At 40.2% G+C, this 20,039-nt stretch overlaps 1 protein-coding gene across 1 annotated transcript in view; it reads left to right on the forward strand.

The window, feature by feature from the left end:
• F13B (coagulation factor XIII B chain) overlaps positions 1-20,039 on the forward strand; it is a 228,854-nt gene that overhangs the window by 191,736 nt on the left and 17,079 nt on the right. The window contains exons 10-11 of the mRNA XM_033962281.1: positions 5,588-5,794; positions 9,614-9,793. Coding sequence (XP_033818172.1) covers positions 5,588-5,794; positions 9,614-9,793 — 387 coding nt within the window. The remainder of the gene's footprint in view (positions 1-5,587; positions 5,795-9,613; positions 9,794-20,039) is intronic.

The following is a 20,039-nucleotide window of genomic DNA, read 5'->3' on the forward strand; positions in this document are numbered from 1 at the left end:
AGAATTGACGTCGGGGAGAGGAATGCTGGTCGGCCGAAGCAGGGAGAGCTTGGGGCGTCGTCGGATTTCGGGCTTGTTATTGGTGGTGGTTTGGGGCCTGGTCCCCGATGGCAGTGGCTTGGGGGAGGGCAGGGAGAAAGAAAGAAAAAGGGCATGCAGGGAGACAGAAGGAAAGAAGAGAAACAGAAAAAAAAGAAAGGGAGGCAGAGAGAAAGAAAGGGCAGGGGGAGAGGAAGGAAAAGTTGGGGGAGGGAACGAGGTCTGGAGGAGAGGAAGCATACAGGCTAAAAGAAGGGAAGAAATATTGGATGCACAGTCAGAAGAAGAAAGTGCAACCAGAGACTCATGAAATCACCAGACAAGGTAGGAAAAATGATTTTATTTTAAATTTAGTGATCAAAATGTGTCTGAATTTATATCTGCTGTCTATATTTTACACTAAGGTCCCCTTTTACTAAACCGCAATAGTTTTTTAGCGCAGGGAGCCTATGAGCGTCGAGAGCAGTGCTGGGCATTCAGCGCAGCTCCCTGCGCTCTAAAATCTGCTATCGTGGTTTAGTAAAAAGGAAGGGGGGTATATTTGTCTATTTTTGTATGGTTGTTACTGAGGTGATAGTGCATAGAGTCATCTGCTTTGACCTCTTTGAAAACCCCTGGAATAGGAATGATAATTAACATTTTCTATGCGTACAATGTGCGTTGTGTTTTTTTAAAATTTTATTGTTGGTAGATCATTTTGACTTGGTCATTTTAAAAGTAGCTCGCAAGCCCAAAAAGTGTGGGCACCCCTGCCCTAGAGGAAAGGACTGTCAGGAGAGATATGATTCAGACGTTCAAATACTTGAAGGGTTTTAACGTAGAACATAATCTTTTCCAGAGAAACGGAAATGGTAAAACCAGAGGACATAAATTGAGGTTGTTGGTTGGTAGATTCAAAGGCAATGTTAGGAAATTCTACTTTATGGAGAGGGTGGTGGATGCCTGAATGTGCTCCCGAGAGAGATGGTAGAGAATAAAACTGTGACTGACTTCAAAGAAGCGTGGGATGAACAGAGAAGATCTAGAATCAGAAAATAATATTAAAAATTGAACTAAGGGCAGACTTGCATGGTCTGTGTCTGTATATGGCCATTTGGTGGAGGATGGGCTGGGGAGGGCTTCAATGGCTGGGAGGGTATAGATGGGCTGGAGTAGGTTTTAACAGAGATTTCAGCAGTAGGAACCCATGCACAGTACCGTGTAGAGTTTTGGATTCTTGCCCAGAAATACCTAAGAAGAAAAATTTTTTAAATTTAAATTGAATCAGGTTGGGCAGACTGGATGGACCATTCGGGTCTTTATCTGCCGTCATCTACTATGTTACTATGAGGGTAACATCAGGTAGTAGCAGTTTCTTTAATATAAAAAGTCCACAAGATTGGCCATAGGCGCAGGACACACACACATAAAATGCACAATAGCTGCATACAAAATTGCTGTGGAACTCTTCTCCTCCCCCCCAAAAAAATAATAACTGAACTTCTGCTGTAGCAAAAAAGAGTCTTCAGATAGAACTGATTTGTTGGTTGTTGTTTTTTATGGTGGGGGTTGCCCTGGATGCTGCTGCTTGCCTCTTTGGAGCCATGCACTTTACTGGACCTATACACAAGAGCTTTGCCTAATGCTCAGGTTTTTTTGGCTGATACTTAACACAGGCGGCATGCATATAATTTGCATGCTATTTGTGTTGAACATCACCCAGTAAACTAAAATCGTTCTGACACCCAGTGTTTTCTGTGGAGGGCTTTCTGTGCATCTGCCCCCCCCCTTCCTTCAGCTGCATCTCATCCCTTTTGAATCAACTTCAAAATAACTCTGTCTTGAGACTCCTATGAAATAATTCATAAGAAGAAATCAAAATTATGAGTGGAAGATCATTCCTTACAGAAAAAGTTTTGTAAATAAAAGTAGATTCAAAAAGACTTTTGTCTTATATTCATCTAAATGGAAGAAACATTAAGGCCAAAGTAGACATTTGTAATCTTGAAATTCTTCATCCAAATTGGATTTGAATAAGTTCTGTCACATCTTCTGGTGCACCTCCGTTGAATATCAAGCATGCTAATTTAAACATAACCCAAGTTTGTATAGGAAGCCAGTGTATAGCAGCAACCATGGGGTCACATGTTCAAAATGTGAATTCTTAAAATAAATTCTGTGTATAAAGAGGTATTTATTTATTTAACTTTATTTATTTATGAACTAGTCTTTAAGCCCATTACATTAACGGGTGCTAGAATAGATGTGTCTGTCTGTCTGTGTTTCTTTATCTCTCTCTCCTTGGCCGCTGTCTTGTATCCTTCTGTCTCCCCCCCCGAGCAAAGCTGTCTGCCCCCAGCACACACCTCCCCCCAAAGAAGCCCCCTTTCCCTCTCCCTAACTGTCTCTCCATGGCCCTCTTCTGTCTTCCCCCCAGAGCAAAGCTGTTTGCCCTAAGCACACCCCTACCCCCAAAGCAGCCCCCTTTCCCTCTTCCTGTCTCTCCATGGCCCTTTCTGTCTTCCCCCAGAGCAAAGCTGTCTGTTCCCAACATACCTCCCACCCAAAGCAGCCTCCTTTCCCTCTCCCTATCTCTCCATGGCCCCTTCTATCTCCCCCCCCAGCATACCCTTCCCCAAAGCAGCCCCCTTTCCCTCTCCCTGTCTCTCCATGACCCCTTCTGTCTTCCCCCAGAGCAAAACTGTGTCCCCAGCACACCTCCCCTCCAAAGCAGCCCCCTTTCCCTCTCCCTATCTCTCCATGGCCCCTTCTGTCTCCCCTCAGCACACCCCTCCCCCCAAAGCAGCCCCCTTTCCCTCTGGCCCCCTGTATTGATCCCCCTGCTTACTCTCCCTCCATCCCGGCATCTTCTGGCCTGATCCTCTTCAAAGCAGGCCGCAATCATGGTGGCCGGCCCAAGCGAACCTCGCAGGCCGCTCCCCAACCCGGAAGCACGCTCCCCCTGACGCGATCCCGTGCATCAGAGGGAACATGCCACCGAGGCCGGAAAGTGGCCCGCGAGGCCTGCCAAAGCCGGCCACGATCGCAGGCTGCCCCGAACAGGAGGATCAGTGGCGGCGGCAGCAGCAGCGATGAGTGAGGGCAGGAGGTGTGTTCGAGCTTGCTTCAAGTTGATGAGTGAGGGCAGGAGGAGGGGAGTGGCCAGAGTGATCCCTGCCTCCTCGTTCTAAAATGGAATGCGGCCACGGATCAGAAATCACAGTGGCAGGGATCACGAAGTTTCAAGAGCACATGCGCGCTCTAGAGTTTTATTATATAAGATTTTCAAATATACATAATCAAGATTAACTTGTACAGAAAAAAAGATTCAAGAGGCTAAGGAAAACAATCCAAACAAAATTATACAAATTCAAAAAGAAAAATTACTAACTTAAATCCTGCTCAAGTCCTCTATTTGGATCCAAGATTGAATTAAACGGAATTAAAGCAAATTATTATGAGGAAAAAAACCAGTTATAGGTTTGCAGGACTAAGAGCAGTCATCTACTCATCCTTCATTGAGCTTTCTCCAGCCTTGACAGAGACAGAAATGTTGGCAGCTGTGAAGGTTCAAAGAAGACAAATTTGTGATTTATAATAAATTATACATTTACAAGGATATCTAAGAAAAAAAAGTAGCATCTAAGGTTGTAATAGCAGGTCTCAATAAAAGAAATTCTTTCCTACGCCTCTGTGTATCCCTGGCCAAATCGGGAAACATTTGAACTTTAAGACCCAAAAATTATTTTTGTTTGTTTTTAAAGTACAATTTTAGTAGCCACATTTTATCTAAGGTAAGAACAACTGAAAGAAGCAAGGTAGCCGGAGTAGCTACATCCTTATCAGAAGTCTCTAATAAGGCTGATATGTCCAGTGGATCTTGAGTCACTGCACGCGAGATCTTTTGCTCTTTAACTGGAAGATAATAAACCTGTGTAAGTGGAGGTATAGAAGATTCAGGTACTTCCAATATTTCCATTAAGTAGCGGTTCAACATTTCCCTAGGAGTTGTTGTAGCAATCCTAGGGAAGTTAATCAATCTTAGATTATTACATCTAGAAAAATTTTCAAGTGACTCAAGTTTTCTTCTTAGATTCATGTTGTCCTTAATTAGTGTCTCCTGTATTAATTTTGAAGATTTTATATCTTGTTGTTGGATTTCTACTTGTGATTTAAAATCACCAGTTATTTTCTTTAACTTAAAGCACTATCATGCTCTTTTAAGTCGAGCTTCTATCTGTTGAAATTGAGGAGCCATAATTTTTGGTATATTAACTACCAGGTCCCACAGGGCATCCAAAGTTACTTCCTGGGGCTTTTGAAGTTGAGGAAATTGTAAATGTAACAGTTTTTGCTCTCCCACTGGCAAGTCTTCCTGTTGCTGTTCAGGCTGGGTTAAACCAACCCCTGCAGTTGTTGAATCCTCCAAATCCATGCTCAGGTTCCCTTGAAAGGACTGAGAACCTGAGTCCTTGTTCCCCTCAATGATCTCCACTGCCTCCGGAGGAGGTAGCACTCCAATTCCCGGAAGCTCCCCCTCCCGTGGGGAGCTGGTAGTCTGGGGATGCAGGGGCAGTGCTCTCATGTCAGGACTAAAAGTTGTTTCGAGCCCCAAGGAGGACTGCTGCATACCACTTCTTTGCAGCATCTCCAGCAGAGAAGTCTCTGACACCGTCGGCATGCCCTGCATGCTTCTAATGAGCTCCTCAATATTGCCAATAGCGGGGGTCCCAGAGTGTCGCAAGGCACCAGTGACGCTTCTGGCTCTCCTCTTCAGTATTTTCCAGATAGGAAATTATGAAACCAATAGAGAAAAAATTGTAATATAGGGGAGACTCGCTGGAACAAACGCACAGCAAACCTATGCTGACGCCATCTTGGATCCCTGAAGAGGTATTTTATGTGTGAAAATAGGTACTTAGGCATAATTTTATAAATTTACCCCAAATAGTAGAGGAGTTCCTGGAGGCAGATTTGGGGAGAGGTTTGTATTTATGCACATACTTTTGAAAATTCAAGTATGTGAAGAATGTTTACCCACAAAGTTTGTATGTGTGAAAGAGAAGTTGTAAATGTAGATATATAAAATCCCTGAGGTCTTTTTCAAAATAGAGATATTGGCATATTTTAAAGGGAAAAATATTTGTGTGTTAGTGTTCCCCCATGAATCCCCATGGACTCACTAATTCGTGGTATTCTTCGACCGCCTCTTCCTGTACTAAAGTTGGGCTACACAAATCAGGAGCTGCATGTCAAAGCAGCTCCTGATTGGTGTAGCCTTACTTTGGTAATGGGAAGAGGTAGTCAGAGCATACCGCAAGTGATTTTCTTCACTCGTCGGTGCTTCAGCTGCCCCCTCCTACATCTCCTGCCTTTTGACAGGTGAAAAACTGTATTCACAGCTTTTCAAAATTCACAGGGGTTCCTGGAATGGATCCTCATGAATATCTGGGGAGTATTGTATTTATATGTGCACTTTGTTACAAAATTTTCCCCTAAGTTTGTGAATTTGCTTATAAGAACATGTTAGTGAAATTTCCCTTCTAAACTTCCCATGTCTGTTTTCCAGAACCATGCACTGCAGATGCCAATGCAGTAACAGCCAACAACATAAAGCTGAAATGGAGTTTTGAAGAGAATCTATCTTTTTTACATGGTGATACTATAGAATTTGTGTGTATAGAGGACTATGGTTTACCATCCTCAACTACAGTGACAGAATTAATAGTTCAGTGTAACAGAGGACAATTAAAGTACCCAAGATGCATCAAAAATGGTAATATAATACTTTAAGTTATGTGTCTTATATATTGTACATTTTATGATATGCATTAAAAGCTGTTAAAAGAATCAGGCACTTGTTCCTGCAAGTCAGCTCTCTGGGCAGGAACTCAGCTTCTTGTAGGTATTCATTTTTGGTTAAAACAAGGATTGATTTTCTGAGGAATATCAGCTGTTATTTATTTTAATTGGAGATGTTTGGGATTGGAAATGGATGGTTACCATGGTTACGGAAGAGATACATTAAAAAACTGTTGTTTTTTTTTCATGGAAGTAAGGTTAAAACTCAAAAACGTTACCAGTTTAGAATGCTCTGATGTTTTGCAAACCAGTAAGGAATGGATCCTTTTTCAGCCACAGCTCTCCTGATGCCTGAGCATCATCATGCTTTCCAAGTCTCGATTTGGTTAACGCTTTGCCCCTTTGAGAGCTATAATGACATTGTAGTACAAGGGGGAAGGTCAGCAAGCTGTGATTGAGGCATCTTGATGCCATTTTCCCTGGCCCAATGGAAGATATCCTGGCTGAGTCTAGGAGTTAAGTACACAAAGTAAACCTTCATGTGTAAAATCTCGTTGATGATATAGATAATGAGCGCCTGCGAAAAGAGTTTTCACCCTTGGTACAATCACAAGTGCAAAGGTAATGATGTAAGGTGGCCATAGTAAAGGATTTGGGTTTGTATGTTTCTCCTCCCCTGAAGAAGACACCAAAGCTGTCACAGAAATGAATGTTAGAATTGTGGCCACAAAGCCATTAAATGTAGCTCTAGTGCAACTCAAGGAGGAGCGTTAAGCCCATCTGACAAACCAGTAAATGCAATGAATGGCAAGTGTGAGAGCTGTACCCAACCCTGTTATCAACCCCTAACAACCAGCACCACCTTCCGGTTGCTTCATGGCAGCTATCCCACAGACCCAGAACCGTACAGCATACTATCCTGACTAAGTCCTTGCTGGACAGCTCAGGGTGCCAGACCTCATCCATTCCATAGCATGTCTGGTACAATCCGTCCAGCAGCTCCCAAACCACCAACCCTTAGTACCACGAGACTAGCTTCTACCCAGGTTCCACGAGTTATGTCCACACAACATGTTGCTAATACACCAACACAGACAATGGGGCACCAGCAGCTATACCAGCTGTACGGACAGTTCCTTAGTATTATGTATGCTGCTGGTGTCCGTAATCCTCAGCAACACCTCAACACACAACCACAAGTTGCCATGCAGCAGCCAGCTGTCCATGTTCAAGGTCAAGAGCCCTTGACTGCTTTCATGTTAGCTTCCCTCCCTCCACATGAGCAAAAGCAAATGTTGGGTGAGTGACTCTTCCCTTTTATTCAAGCCATGCATTTAAGTTTAGCAGGTAAAATAACTGGCATGTTGCTGGAAATTGACAATTCAGAGCTTCTCCATATGCTTGAGTTTCCAGTCTCTTCGCTCCAATCCCACCAAGCTAAAGAAGCTGCCCAGAAAGCAGTTAGCAATGCCACTGGTGTTCCAACTGCTTAAAGTTCAAAAAGAAAGAAAACTGCAATATCGATTTTCGCTTCACTGAAGAAAAATATCTAAACATGGGAAAATTTAAATTGCAAAAAAAATTGCAAAACATACACACAAAAAAGGAAAGGGTGGTATGCCGCGTGAAGTTTCCAGTCTATTTGGAGTGCCTGGGCCGTTTGCTGAACGACTTCAGCTATGAAGGCAGGGCCATTATCACTGCCTATGGATACAGGGATGCCATAGCGTGGGATTATGTCGTTCAGGAGGTGTTTAGTTACTTCTCGGGCGCGTTCAGTGCAAGTGGGGAAGGCTTCAACCCACCTGGTTAGAGTGTTTGTAAAGACTAGAAGGTGACTGAAAGAATGGGAAATGAGCATTCTTCACTATTTTAACAGGGTATCCCCTCTCCAATAAACTAAATTGTAAAACAACGTAAATAGTACATATGGACTATGAAATAAAGTAGCTTAAAAATTGTTCCCTGAGATGGAAAAGTTTTTTTTTTCTAAATAGTTTTCAAAAGGTCAATGCTCAAGCTTACAGTCTGCTTTTAAAGCAAGCATCTTTTGTACACATTTACCTCCTTTTGAAAGTTCTTTTCTGTCACTATTTTATTTGTTTAATTATATCTGAGGGTCTCCAGGCAACTCAATACCTCACTAATGAACCTAGTCCAAAACCACAATTTTAATAATCCAAATTTTTACTTAGAGGTCCTTTTACTAAGCTGTGGTAACTGCAAGTGTGTGTTTACTATAGCTTAAAATGGCTTACTACGAGATATGCTCAGGCGTCCTGCAGCAGTTTTCGAATCTGCACACACAAACTGCATGCTAAAAAAAATACTGTAGTTTTATTTTTATCACAGAGTGGACATATCTGGGGGCGGAGAATGGGCCAACAAGTGTAAGTTCTTTTTCAACTAGGATATGATGTCATCATTGTTGTCTATTTAGCGATGGCTGTCTATGAGAATGGAAGCACAAGAAAGATATGTTAGTGCTTTTCTTTAATGCATGAATAGCTGGGAATATGCTTTGCTTTGGTTGTTAAAAATAGCTGTGAATACACAGCCCCCATTCCCTGAAGCAAAATGCTAGCCACTATCAGTGGGAATGCTGTGATTATACGAGAGGGTGCAAAAAAGTTCTCAACCCAACCAACTTCCATTATTTTGCCACTGTAGCTGAAAACTGTGTTTTATTTTACAAAATGCCAATTTGCAGAATCGTAATGCCATGTTGTGACATTGTTTTAGATCATTGATTGAACCATCTCAACAAAAAGTGTGGCATTTTCAAGTGTGGAACTCCAAGCCATCATAAATTTCCTATTCCTGCAGAAGAAAACTCCAAAGGAAATCCATGAATGTATGATGCAAATATTAAGTGACAACACCTCAGTGAAGAAGTGGTGTGGAGATTTCAAGACTGAGACCAAAGTCTGTTAACCATGTCCATGACCTGATATTGGCAGATCAGTGAATATTGGCTAAAACAATTGCTGAGACACTACAGATATCCAGAGAACATGTTTATAATCTATGAGCAACTGGGTATGCAGAGGCTTTCAGCCAAGTGGGTACCCAAATATTTGAATGCTGACGAGAAACGACGTCAAGTGGTAACTACCAAGTTGACTTTGCAGCATTTTCAGCAAGCTGGTGTCAACTTTTTGAAATGACTAGTTACTGTTGATGAAACATGGTTATACCACTATGATCCTGAGACAAAACAACAGTCCATGCAATGGCGACACTCAGGTTCTCCAAGGCCAAGCAAATTCAAGACCCAAAAATCAGCAGGAAAGGTCAATAATTAGCTTCTGGCATGCTGGACCAGCAGCCCCATTTATACTTTTTCTCTCTCCTTGCTAATTTTCTTTGATCCAGCCATCATATGCTTGTAGAGAGCACTGTTCCCCTATCAAGTTTTCATCTTTCCCTATTGTAAATAGCACTGTTAATTTATAAAATAGAACATTATCTTCAACAAAATTTAAGTCAAACTTACTCTCCTAGTTTTCTGAGCCCTTAGAGATACACTGGTACAGTTGAACAATAGCAGATGCTACAATTCTGTGAAAAGCAACTGAACTGTAAATTTATTTTCTTTGTTTTTAGTTTACATTAAAGAGAGATTTGCTTAAAGAATTGAGGGTCCATCTTTGTAATGTTTTTGAGATTACATTACTAACTGCTTGATTATTCCCCTGGAATTGGAAAAGTTCAGGACACAATTTATGAGCATAACTCCCAGAAATATACATTTTTTGAATATTGAGCCCATATTTTTTTTTCTTTTTTACAGGCACTAAGGCAAACTGTGGCTCTCCTCCTATTATTAAGAACGGAAATTTTGAGTCCCAATCTGCTAACTATGAGACAGGGTCTTCAACAACATACAGATGTTCTGATTATCACTTCATGCAAGGGTCTAGCAAAATTCATTGTATGAATGGGCGATGGACTTCCCCACCTAACTGTATTGGTATGTGTAAAATTCCTTTAGTTTATCTAGCATAAACTGTGTAATATTTATCTGTATAATTAAAGCAGAATCCCCTCACTATTGGGGACCTGTAGCTTGTGCTGTACAATATTGGCTTTCAGGTAAGGTCTTATTTAAAAACTGGCTTTTTCTCATTCGCTAAGGATGAGCATTTGTTAGCAAATATTCAGTTTGGTTGAAAATGTTAATGCATCTACGATTGCACTCATTAATCCCTAGTTAATGCATTATGATTGCACTCATTAATCCCACATTCAATTTGCATTTCATGATGGCTGAAGACATTTGATTTCTTTTTGTAAATGGTTTCATAAAGGATTAACCCCACAGTTTGATGACATCATTTTGGACTAAGGCACTGGTTCCCAAACCCAAGCCAGTCAGGTTTTCAGGATAGCCACAATGAATATTCTGATGGGAAATTTGCATGCTGTAGAGATCCTAAAAACTTGATTAGCTGATGACCACCCATTCCTACTAACCAGACTGATCTAGCAAATGTACAACAGAAGTCACAAACACACCCATTTATGAACAGCTATGCCGTGATGGTGAACACTGATATCTCAACAGCCAAAACACATCTTCCCTCATGCAAACAGAAGATCTAATCTAATCTAGTATTTCTGAGTCACGCTATGCCTAAACAGATATATCCCGCGCAGGAAACTTGGAACATCTCTACCCTTTAGAACCACAGAACTCTGGAACAACCTCTCATCCCCACTCAGAAACTCAAGCTCCTTCCAATCCTTCCGCAAACACTTGAAAACTTGGCTCTTTGCAAAAATCTAATCGCCTCCCATTCTCCAGTATTCTGTCCCTCTCTTTCCTCTTAGTCCCTCTCCTTTATCCCTTATTGTAGTTCCTTTCCTCTTAACTCTGTAAACCGTGCCGAGCTCTGCGCTTGCGGAGATGGCGCGGTATACAAACCTAAGGTTTAGTTTAGTTTAGTTTAGTTTAGTTAGATTCAAGGCAACTGACAATCAGTGGTGTACCTAGCATATGTGACACCCGGGGCCCATCATTTTTTGGCACACCTCCATCCCATCTGTACGAAAAACATGATTTTTAGTAACAAGCTGCATGTCACACATGAGTATCTAAGAAAAGGCAGCATCTTACATACTGCAGTGAGCAGTACAACATCAATACATCCATTGTAAAACTAAACAAGCCAGACTAGTACAGATCAATCCTACACCGTCAATCCTAACAGAAAACAACGTCTTTCGAACACACAGAACACAGAAAACACCTTCGCCTAGTATGGAATATGTCATCACAAACTAACCCCTCTCCCTTTTACAAAACTGTAGTGTGGATTTTAGCCACGGTGGTAACAGGTCTGATGCTCATAGAATTCTGAGCATCAGAGCTGCTACCACCATGGCTGGCACTAAAAAATGCTCCACAGTTTTGTAAAAGGGGGGAATAAAATAGAAATACATAGACAAAAGTTAAAATGAACCAGCAAGAAGCTGGACTCTGCATACAATGCAACACCACAGAAACAGTGACACATGTCTCCTAAAGCAATAAATAAATAGAAAATTTTTGTTCTAACTTTGTCTTCTCTGGTTTCTGCTTTCCTCATCTTCTTGTTACTTTCTTCTTTCCATCCACTTGTTACTTTCTTCTCTCTGTTACTGTGCCTCTCCCTTTCTTCCTCCTTCCAAATTGGTCTGGCACCCATCTTCTTCCCTCCGCTCCTCCCATAGTCTGGCATCTCTGTCTTCTTCGCTGCCAGCGTCTTCTCCCAACTCTCTCTTCCCCATTTCCCTTCAGCGTCTTCTCCACTCTCTCTCTTCCCCATTTCCATTAAGCATCTTCTTCCCACTCTGTCTTCCCCATATGCTTTCAGCGTCCTTCTCCCCCCTCTGTCTTCCCCATGTGCTTTCAAGTGTCCTTCTGTGTTTTACCCTGTTTTCCTCTCCACCCCACCTTTTCTCCCTTTCTCCCTCCCTGCCCCTTAACTTCGTGGTGCTTTCTCCCCCCCCCTGTCCAGACAACAGGTACGGTCCGACAAACCTCCCTGCCCTGTGGCCGGCGATGTCTAAACTGCATTCTTACAGCAGCCAGAGCATTGTAGTTGCATATGGCTGCCGTAAAGGTCGTCTCTGATGCAACTTCTGGTTGTGTCAGAGATGACCTTTACGGCAGAAACACGCAACTTCAACGCTCTAGCTCAAGGGTGCCCACACTTTTTGGGCTTGCGTGCTACTTTTAAATGACCAAGTCAAAATGATCTATCAACAATAAAATTAAAAAAAAAACACAAAGCACACTGTACGCTGAGAAAATGTTAATTATTTCTTTTTTTTTTTTTGTTCAATAAATTTTTATTCAGTATTTTAAAAAATACAAGGAGCAATTCAAATACATAAGAGTAGTATAACATTTTGCATTAATATACAGTTACTTATAAAGGACCATATTATTAAGAAAAGCTCAAAGTATTGGATTTGTTTGTGGAGATGTATGACAAAAGAAAATGAAATGGGATAAAGTAAAAATTGAAAGAGAGAGGAAGAGAAGAAAAAAAAAAATATTAAAGAGAGTGTCTACAAAGTAGAGTGTACATATGAATCTAAGAATGACCAGGGTGATTTTTTGTTTTTCAGATTTATGGATTTACGGAGTGAAATTTTATTTTCATATGCATATGATTCAAATCTGTGGTACATACATAGAGAGTTCCACCAAAACGTATAATCTAATAACGAAGATGATTTCCAATTTTTCAGAATATGCATGAGAGCAGTCACAAACATGGTATCAATGAGTTTAGGAGGACAGTTTGATTGTGCAAAACAGGGGTGTTGAGATCGAAGGATTATAATGTCCATAGAAATCTCTTCTGAGCAGTTGGTGATAGATTGTATGGTGTTCCAGATTTTGGACCAAAAAGAACGGACCAAAGTACAATGGAAGAACATATGATCAAGAGTTCCTTCCTCTTTCAAACAGTTCCAGCAGATAGAATCTTGTTTTAATTTGGCTTTCCACATACGAGATGGAGTCCATATTGCATTCCACATAATAAAGAACATTGATTGTGAAACTCTAGAAGATAAAAGTGGGCGGTTTGTTGAAGACCAAAAGAGTTCCCAGTCAATGTCAGAAAGTGGAATGGTTATTATATTATTCCAGTGTTTCATAGCATGATATGAGAAAGTGAAGGATTGGTCTCTTAGAATTTTATAAAAAAAAAGATATAGCTTTTCCTTTTGATAGAGACCATAAAGACCAATGGTAAATAGTATTTTTAGAAGATATGAAGTCATACTGTATATGTACAGAAGACAGCATTTCACTAAGTATGTTCCATTGTGAATAAGCAGAGGATGTTAGTAGGTTTGTGGAGCAAAGTATATCAAAAGGGATTGGTTTATTAAGAGTATATAATTGATGAACAAACCATATACCTGCCCGTTGCCACCGTTTCCATGAAAGGGATTTGCCTTGGTTTTGGATATTGGGATTATTCCAAAGGGACATGAGTGGGCTAACACTAATTGAGATATCAGCTATTTTATCTAAATGATGGAGAGCTGCGTTGAATTCAAAAGAGAATATTTTCTCAAATGTCTGGGTATTGATATCATTAATAGGCAGGAGATGTGTAAAGGTTTGCATAGAAAACATTCCATTTCAAACCAATTAGGATAGTCTTGAGATAAGGAGTCATTAACCCAATATGCTCCATATTTAGCTAATGAAGCAATATAGTAGTGGTAGAAATCTGGAAAGTTAAGACCACCGTTAATTTTAGAGGCCTTCAGCTTGGCTAGAGCAATTCGAGGTTTTTTCTTGTTCCATATAAATTCAGATAGTTTCTTATTTAGCCAATGGAAAAGTGATTTTTGACATAAAAGAGGAAGCATTGAGAGGATGTAATTAATTTGAGGTGTTAGGGTCATTTTGATGGATGCTATTCTACCCCACCAAGACAAATAAAGTGGAGACCACCTAGATGTAGTGTTAAGAACTAAATTTTTGATTTTGGATATATTAAGATCTTGAGCAAAGACTGGATCTTTGTGTATTAAAATCCCCAAATATTTCACAGCTTCATTTGACCATGTGAATGGAAAATTAGCCAAGTCAGATTGAAGAATATTATTGTTCAAAGGAAAGATTTCTGATTTCTCCCAATTTACAGAATATCCTGAGAAGCTAGAATATTGTTTGATGATATGTATAAGATGAGGGAGAAAAGATTGAGGGTTCCTTAGAAAAAATAATACATCATCAGCATATGCTGCTAATTTGAAGTCTCGATTAGAGGAGGGAATACCATTAATTAGCGGGCTTTGTCGAATAGCAGAGAGAAGAGGCTCCAACACTAAATTGAACAATAGTGGTGAGAGAGGACAGCCCTGTCTAGTGCCTCTGTGAAGGGGAAATTTATTGGATAAAGAGTTATTAATTAGAATACAAGCAGTAGGACTATGATATAGTGTTTCTATCCATTTCGTGAAAAATGATCCAAAGTTATATCATTTCAGGACATTGAAAAGAAAAGGCCACTCCACTCGATCAAAGGCTTTTTCAGCATCTATAGCTAGGCCTATTATTGGGTCTGTCAATGTTTTAGCATGAGCATTGATATGGTGAAAGAGACGTAGGTTATCTCCTATATATCTTTGTTTAATAAATCCTGTTTGGTCTTTGTGTATAAGATGTGGAATCACTTTGGTGAGTCTTAATGCAAGTAATTTTGCCATTATTTTATAATCTAAATTAAGGAGAGAGATGGGACGGAAGTTTTTGACCAAGGTGGCGTCTCTGTTAGGTTTAGGAATTACAACAATGGTGCCTTCAATGAAATTAAATTGTTTATCTGGAGAGGAATGGAGGAAATCATAGTATGTAAGGAGATGAGGAGCTAAAATGTTTCGAAATTGTTTATAAAATTCGTTAGTAAAACCATCTGGTCCTGGGGCTTTTCCATACGGTAGGGAAGATATAGCAGTTTCTATTTCTGTTATGGTTATCGGAGAATCTAGTTCCAATTTAACAGGATCCGATATGGTCGGGTGAGATAAGGAGGAAAGAAAAGAGTCTATATCTGATTCAGGAGCCGCAACTTCAGATTTATATAATGAAGTATAAAAATTTCCAAATTGAGAAGAAATTGAAGATTTGGTTTTGACTAATTGTCCTAATGAATTTTGGATAGATGTGATATGTAATCTTTTGGATTTAATTTTAAGGTATCTGGCCAGTGGACGACCCATAAGATTATCCCCCATATAGTGACCAGAATTGGAAATGAAAATATCATGTCTGGCTGTGCATGAAACTAAAGTATTATATTCATATTTAAGTTTTTGGATGTTTTGGAGAATAATTGGGTCATGTAAGTGATTAGACATATGTTGTATTTCTAATGTTTTAATAGCGTTTTCTAATTCTTTTTCTTTTTTCATGGACTGTTTTTTTTTCCAAGAGGCAATTTTTATCAATTCACCTCTAAGGGTTGCTTTATAAGCTTCCCAGATTATGGAAGGACAAACTTCAGGATCTTTAGAGTTATTTTCGAAGAATTCTACTGTGAACGAATTGATTTTTTCAACAGTTTCTTCATCTAAGAGTAAGGCGTTGTTTAGTCGCCAAGAAGGAGATTCTTTACGTGGAGCCGAAATAGAAATATATAAAGAAATGGCAACATGGTCCGTAAGGGAGATTGGATGTATAATAGTATTAGTAAGGTCATGAATGAGAGAAGAGGATATGAGAAAGAAATCAATTCTCGAGTATGTATTATGTGGTGGTGAAAAATGTGAATATTCTCTACCTTTCGGGTAAAGTAGTCGCCAAGGATCTACAAGGGAGAAAGCATCTTTTAGGGCCTGTAGAGCTGTGAAAGACTTGGTTATGGATGGTTTACAAGAAGAAGATCTATCAATATACAAGTCTTGGATTTGGTTAAAATCCCCACCCAATATCAAAGAACAAGAACTAAATTCAATTAGCGCTAGTTGAATGTCTCTAAAAAAATCTGGGTGATCTTTAACCGGGCCATAAATATTGAGAAGAACAAAATCCATTTAATGCAACGCAGCATGTACCAGACACCATCTTCCCTCCGTGTCTGTTTTAATAGAATGAATAATGGGAGAGAGTTTATCTTTAAGAAAGATTGAAACACCATTTTTCTTTTGATAAGTTGCAGGGGAGTATATATGAGTAGAATATCCCTTTAGTTGAAATTTCGTGGTGGCAGCGGATGGGAGGTGGGTTTCTTGTAATAAAATTACGTCTGGATGTTTGTTGAACACATAATTGGATATCTTTTTTCTTTTAATGGGATGGTTCAGGCCATTCACATTAAAGGAAAAAACATGTAGGTCAGCCATAATATATGATTTGCATTGGAGAAATATGCAGTATATCACATTTGTCGAGAGAAGATAACTGATATATTAGTGAGGTTAGGTAGACACTCCTGTCTAATAAGAAAAGTAGAAAAGACATTAAAATAAGAAAGAAGAAAATAGTAATGACAGCATAATATGTGGTCAGAAAATAAATAAACCAAGCTATCATGTACATCTTAAAATATTTTAAGGATGCTCCTATGAGCATATAAGAATGACGCACGTGAAGCATCTAACAAGATCCACACCTAATCAGTAATATAAATGTGAAGATTAGTGTGCTTAATTTAACAGGTTATATAAAGTTTGTATTTCATTACATAACATAACATATTAAGATAAGAGCTTATTGGCTCAGTCTAAAATATTAAATTTGGAATTGATTTAATCAGACAGAGACCTCAAAGTAAACTATATGGCTGATATCACGTAAAATTAGCTCGTTGGGGTAGTATTTGTCTCAGGCATAGAGTCTATAAATAGTTGTGCGGTTGCTTTGTCTGTGAATGTGTGTGATTTCCCTTCTCTCCATATGCGTATAGACGCTGGATACATGAGTGCAAACTTCACTCCCCGACGATGCAGCGTGGAACATAGTGGCACCATCGTCTTGTGAAGGGTGGATACATGTAGGGAGTAGTCGTTGAACAAAAGTAATTTTTGACCTTCATATTCAAGTCGACCATATTTTTGAAAGGCTTGTATGATAAGATCTTTATCTTTCCAGTTAATATATCTAGCAAAACTGCTCGCGGGCGGTTGTTATTCTCTGTACATTGGCCTAAGCAGTGTGCCCACTCGCATGGAAAACCAGAGTCAGGGGTCACCAGGCCAAGTTGTTTTGGGAGCCAAAGTTGAAAAAAATAGTATAGATCCTGATCAGTACGGAGATCAGGTAGCCCCACTACTCGTAGATTATTGCGGCGTTGACGATTCTCCTGGTCATCCAAACGTGTTGTCAGTGTTGCTATTTGATTTTGCAATGCAATTACGTTTTCACGATCTTGCAAAGTTGCATCTTCATTATCAGACATCCTTTGCTCCACTGCTGCAATACGTCCAGCGTGTGATTCAAAACGATCGTTAATACAGTCTACAGCCAGTTGTAATTTAAGAAATTTTTCTTCCAGGGCCGCGGTGACTATTTTTGAGATTTCTTGGGCCCAATCACCCCATTGTGTCGAGGTTATAGATGGAGTTGGTGACGTCGCCATTTTAAGTTCTGAGCAGGATAATTTATGTTTAGGCGTTTTTGCCGGTCTTACCGGCATTTCTTTTTGATGCACACTTAAATTGCTACGCATATACAAGAGTTTTATAGGTAAGACAAAAATAGTTTGATTAATATTTGTTTGTTAGGGCCACTCACTTCTATCTACAGCCGCTGGCTCACAGGAATGCAACAAGCTGTGATTATTTAAAATTCCATGTAGAGAATTTGAGTGGCTATAGAATAAATTCAACTTCACAGGCGTTTTGGATAGTCACAGTGTGGATGATTGATGATATTGTATGTAGGCTACGCATATACAAGAGCTTTGTAAGTAAAACAGAAATAGTTTGAATAATATTGTTCGTTAGGCACAGTCACTTCTACTCACTGCTGTTGGGATATACAAGTTCACAGGAATGCAACAAGCTGAGATTATCCAGTTTATTTAAAATTTCATGCAGATAAATCGAATAGCTATAGAATAGAGTCAGTTTCACAGTTGATTTGAATAGTCACAGTGTAGATGATTGGTGTTATTGTGTGCAGGCTGATTCACATTCATCCAAATGAAGTTAGTCCTGATGAGATCACATTGCAGTGCTGAGCTCTTCTGAAAATTAGCTCATATTTCTGAGCAGTTCCAGTAACTCTTTTATTTGAAGGGATGTTCTTGGTTTCAGGCTTTCTTAGAGGCAAGCAGTGCTGGAGAAATATTCTTTTCCTTTTTTTTTTTTTCCTCTTTTTTGTCTGACTGGAAGCTTTTTTAGTTTGTGTCAGTTCCACAGAAGTTGAAGTAGAGCCTCCAGAAGGCTTGAAGGTGAAGGTTTCCTACCTCTGGCGCAGTTACAATTCCGCCATTTCACTAGGTTTGAATAGCCGTTATAAGAGTTCCAGCGATCACAGATCTCTTACTGCTGAGCAGCGCTAGATAGGTTTTATCCTTTCTTTTTTTTTTTTTCTTTTGAGTCGGTTATTTTCCTTTTTTATTTTATGTCGTTTTCGCCGGTTTTTAAGTTAACGATTCGCGCCACTGGCGCGTTTGCGATCTCGGCGTGATTTAGGCTGTAAGCCTTTATCCGGGTCCTCCGATGTTTGGGATTTCCGTTTGAGAGGACCCGAAGAGTCAAGAGCTCCGGAAGCAAAAATATACTTTTAAATGTAATGAAAATCATATTGTAAAAGCACAGATTATATTAAATCAGGTGTGTAAGAGGAGCCGTTAAGCCATCCGTGCGTTCTTCGTGGCGATCAGGCCACGCCAAAATGATCTATCAACAATAAAATTTAAAAAAAAACACAAAGCACACTGTACGCTGAGAAAATGTTAATTATCATTCCTATTCTGGGTTTTTTTCAAAGAGGTCAAGGCAGATGACTCTATGCACTGTCACCTCAGTAACAACCATACAAAAATAGACATCTATCCTCCCTCCCTTTTTATTAAAGCACAATAGCAGTTTTTAGCGCAGGGAGCTGCGCTGAATGCCCAGGGCTGCTCTTGACGCTCATAGGCTCCCTGCACTAAAAACCGCTATTATGGTTTAGTAAAAGGGGGGCCGTAGTGCAAAATATAGACAGCAGATATAAATTCAGACACATTTTGATCACTAAATTTAAAATAAAATCATTTTTTCTACTTTGTTGTCTGGTGATTTCATGAGTCTCTGGTTGCACTTTCTTCTTCTGGCTGTGCATCAAATCTTTCTTCCCTTCTTAGCCTGTATGCTTCCTCTCCTCCAGACCTTATTCCCTCCCCCAACTTTTTCTTCCTCTCTCCCTGCCCTTTCTTTCTCCCTGCCTCCCTTTCTTTTTTTCTCTCTTCATGCCCCCTTTCTTTTTCTCTGTTTCCCTTCTTTCCTTCTGTCTCCTGCCTGCCCTCCCCCAAGCCATTGCCGCCACCATCGGGGAACAGCCCCCCAAGTCACTGCCATCGGATAACATGCCGCTGCCGCCCCAAGCTCTCCTTCCCTGCATTGGGCCGACCAGCATTCCTCTCCCCAACGTCAATTCTGCCATCGGAGAGGAAGTTCCACCCAGCTAGGCAGCGATTGGCTGGCCCGAACTTCCTCTCCGATGGCAGAATTGACATCGGGGAGAGGCAGGCTGATCGGCCCGGTAGAATTTTCTAGACCTGGCCGGCTGTGCACCCCCCCTATGGCTGCACCCGGGGTGGACCGTTGCCCCCCCCCAACCCCCCCTCTTAGTACGCCACTGCTGACAATATAAGGAATTACAGAATGTACAGTATATAGTATATTATAGTAGTTTGAGGAGGGCAGTTATGAATGTAGAAATGGTTCTATGACTGTATTTTACTGTAAGTATGGGATTTAGTGACATTAGACATTTCAAGTTAGTTGTTTATGGTGTGTATGCTTTCAAAGAAGGAAATTTTTAATTTTGGGGGGGAATCTGTCATTTGGGGGTTGTTCCTGGTCTTGGTGCCAAGGTAAGTGAAGAGTGAGTTGAATGTGCATTTGTATTTAAATTCTTTAGGAGATGGAAGGAGCTTTCTGGTTGACATTAACTAGGAATTGATGAATAAATTTGAGTGGTTCAGCGTTTTTTGCATATAGAATTTGGAACATTATACATGATAGCCAGGTAGCCAGTGTAAGTTCTTCTA

Source organism: Geotrypetes seraphini, chromosome 10 (assembly GCF_902459505.1).
Source record: "Geotrypetes seraphini chromosome 10, aGeoSer1.1, whole genome shotgun sequence".
Classification (NCBI taxonomy): domain Eukaryota; kingdom Metazoa; phylum Chordata; class Amphibia; order Gymnophiona; family Dermophiidae; genus Geotrypetes; species Geotrypetes seraphini.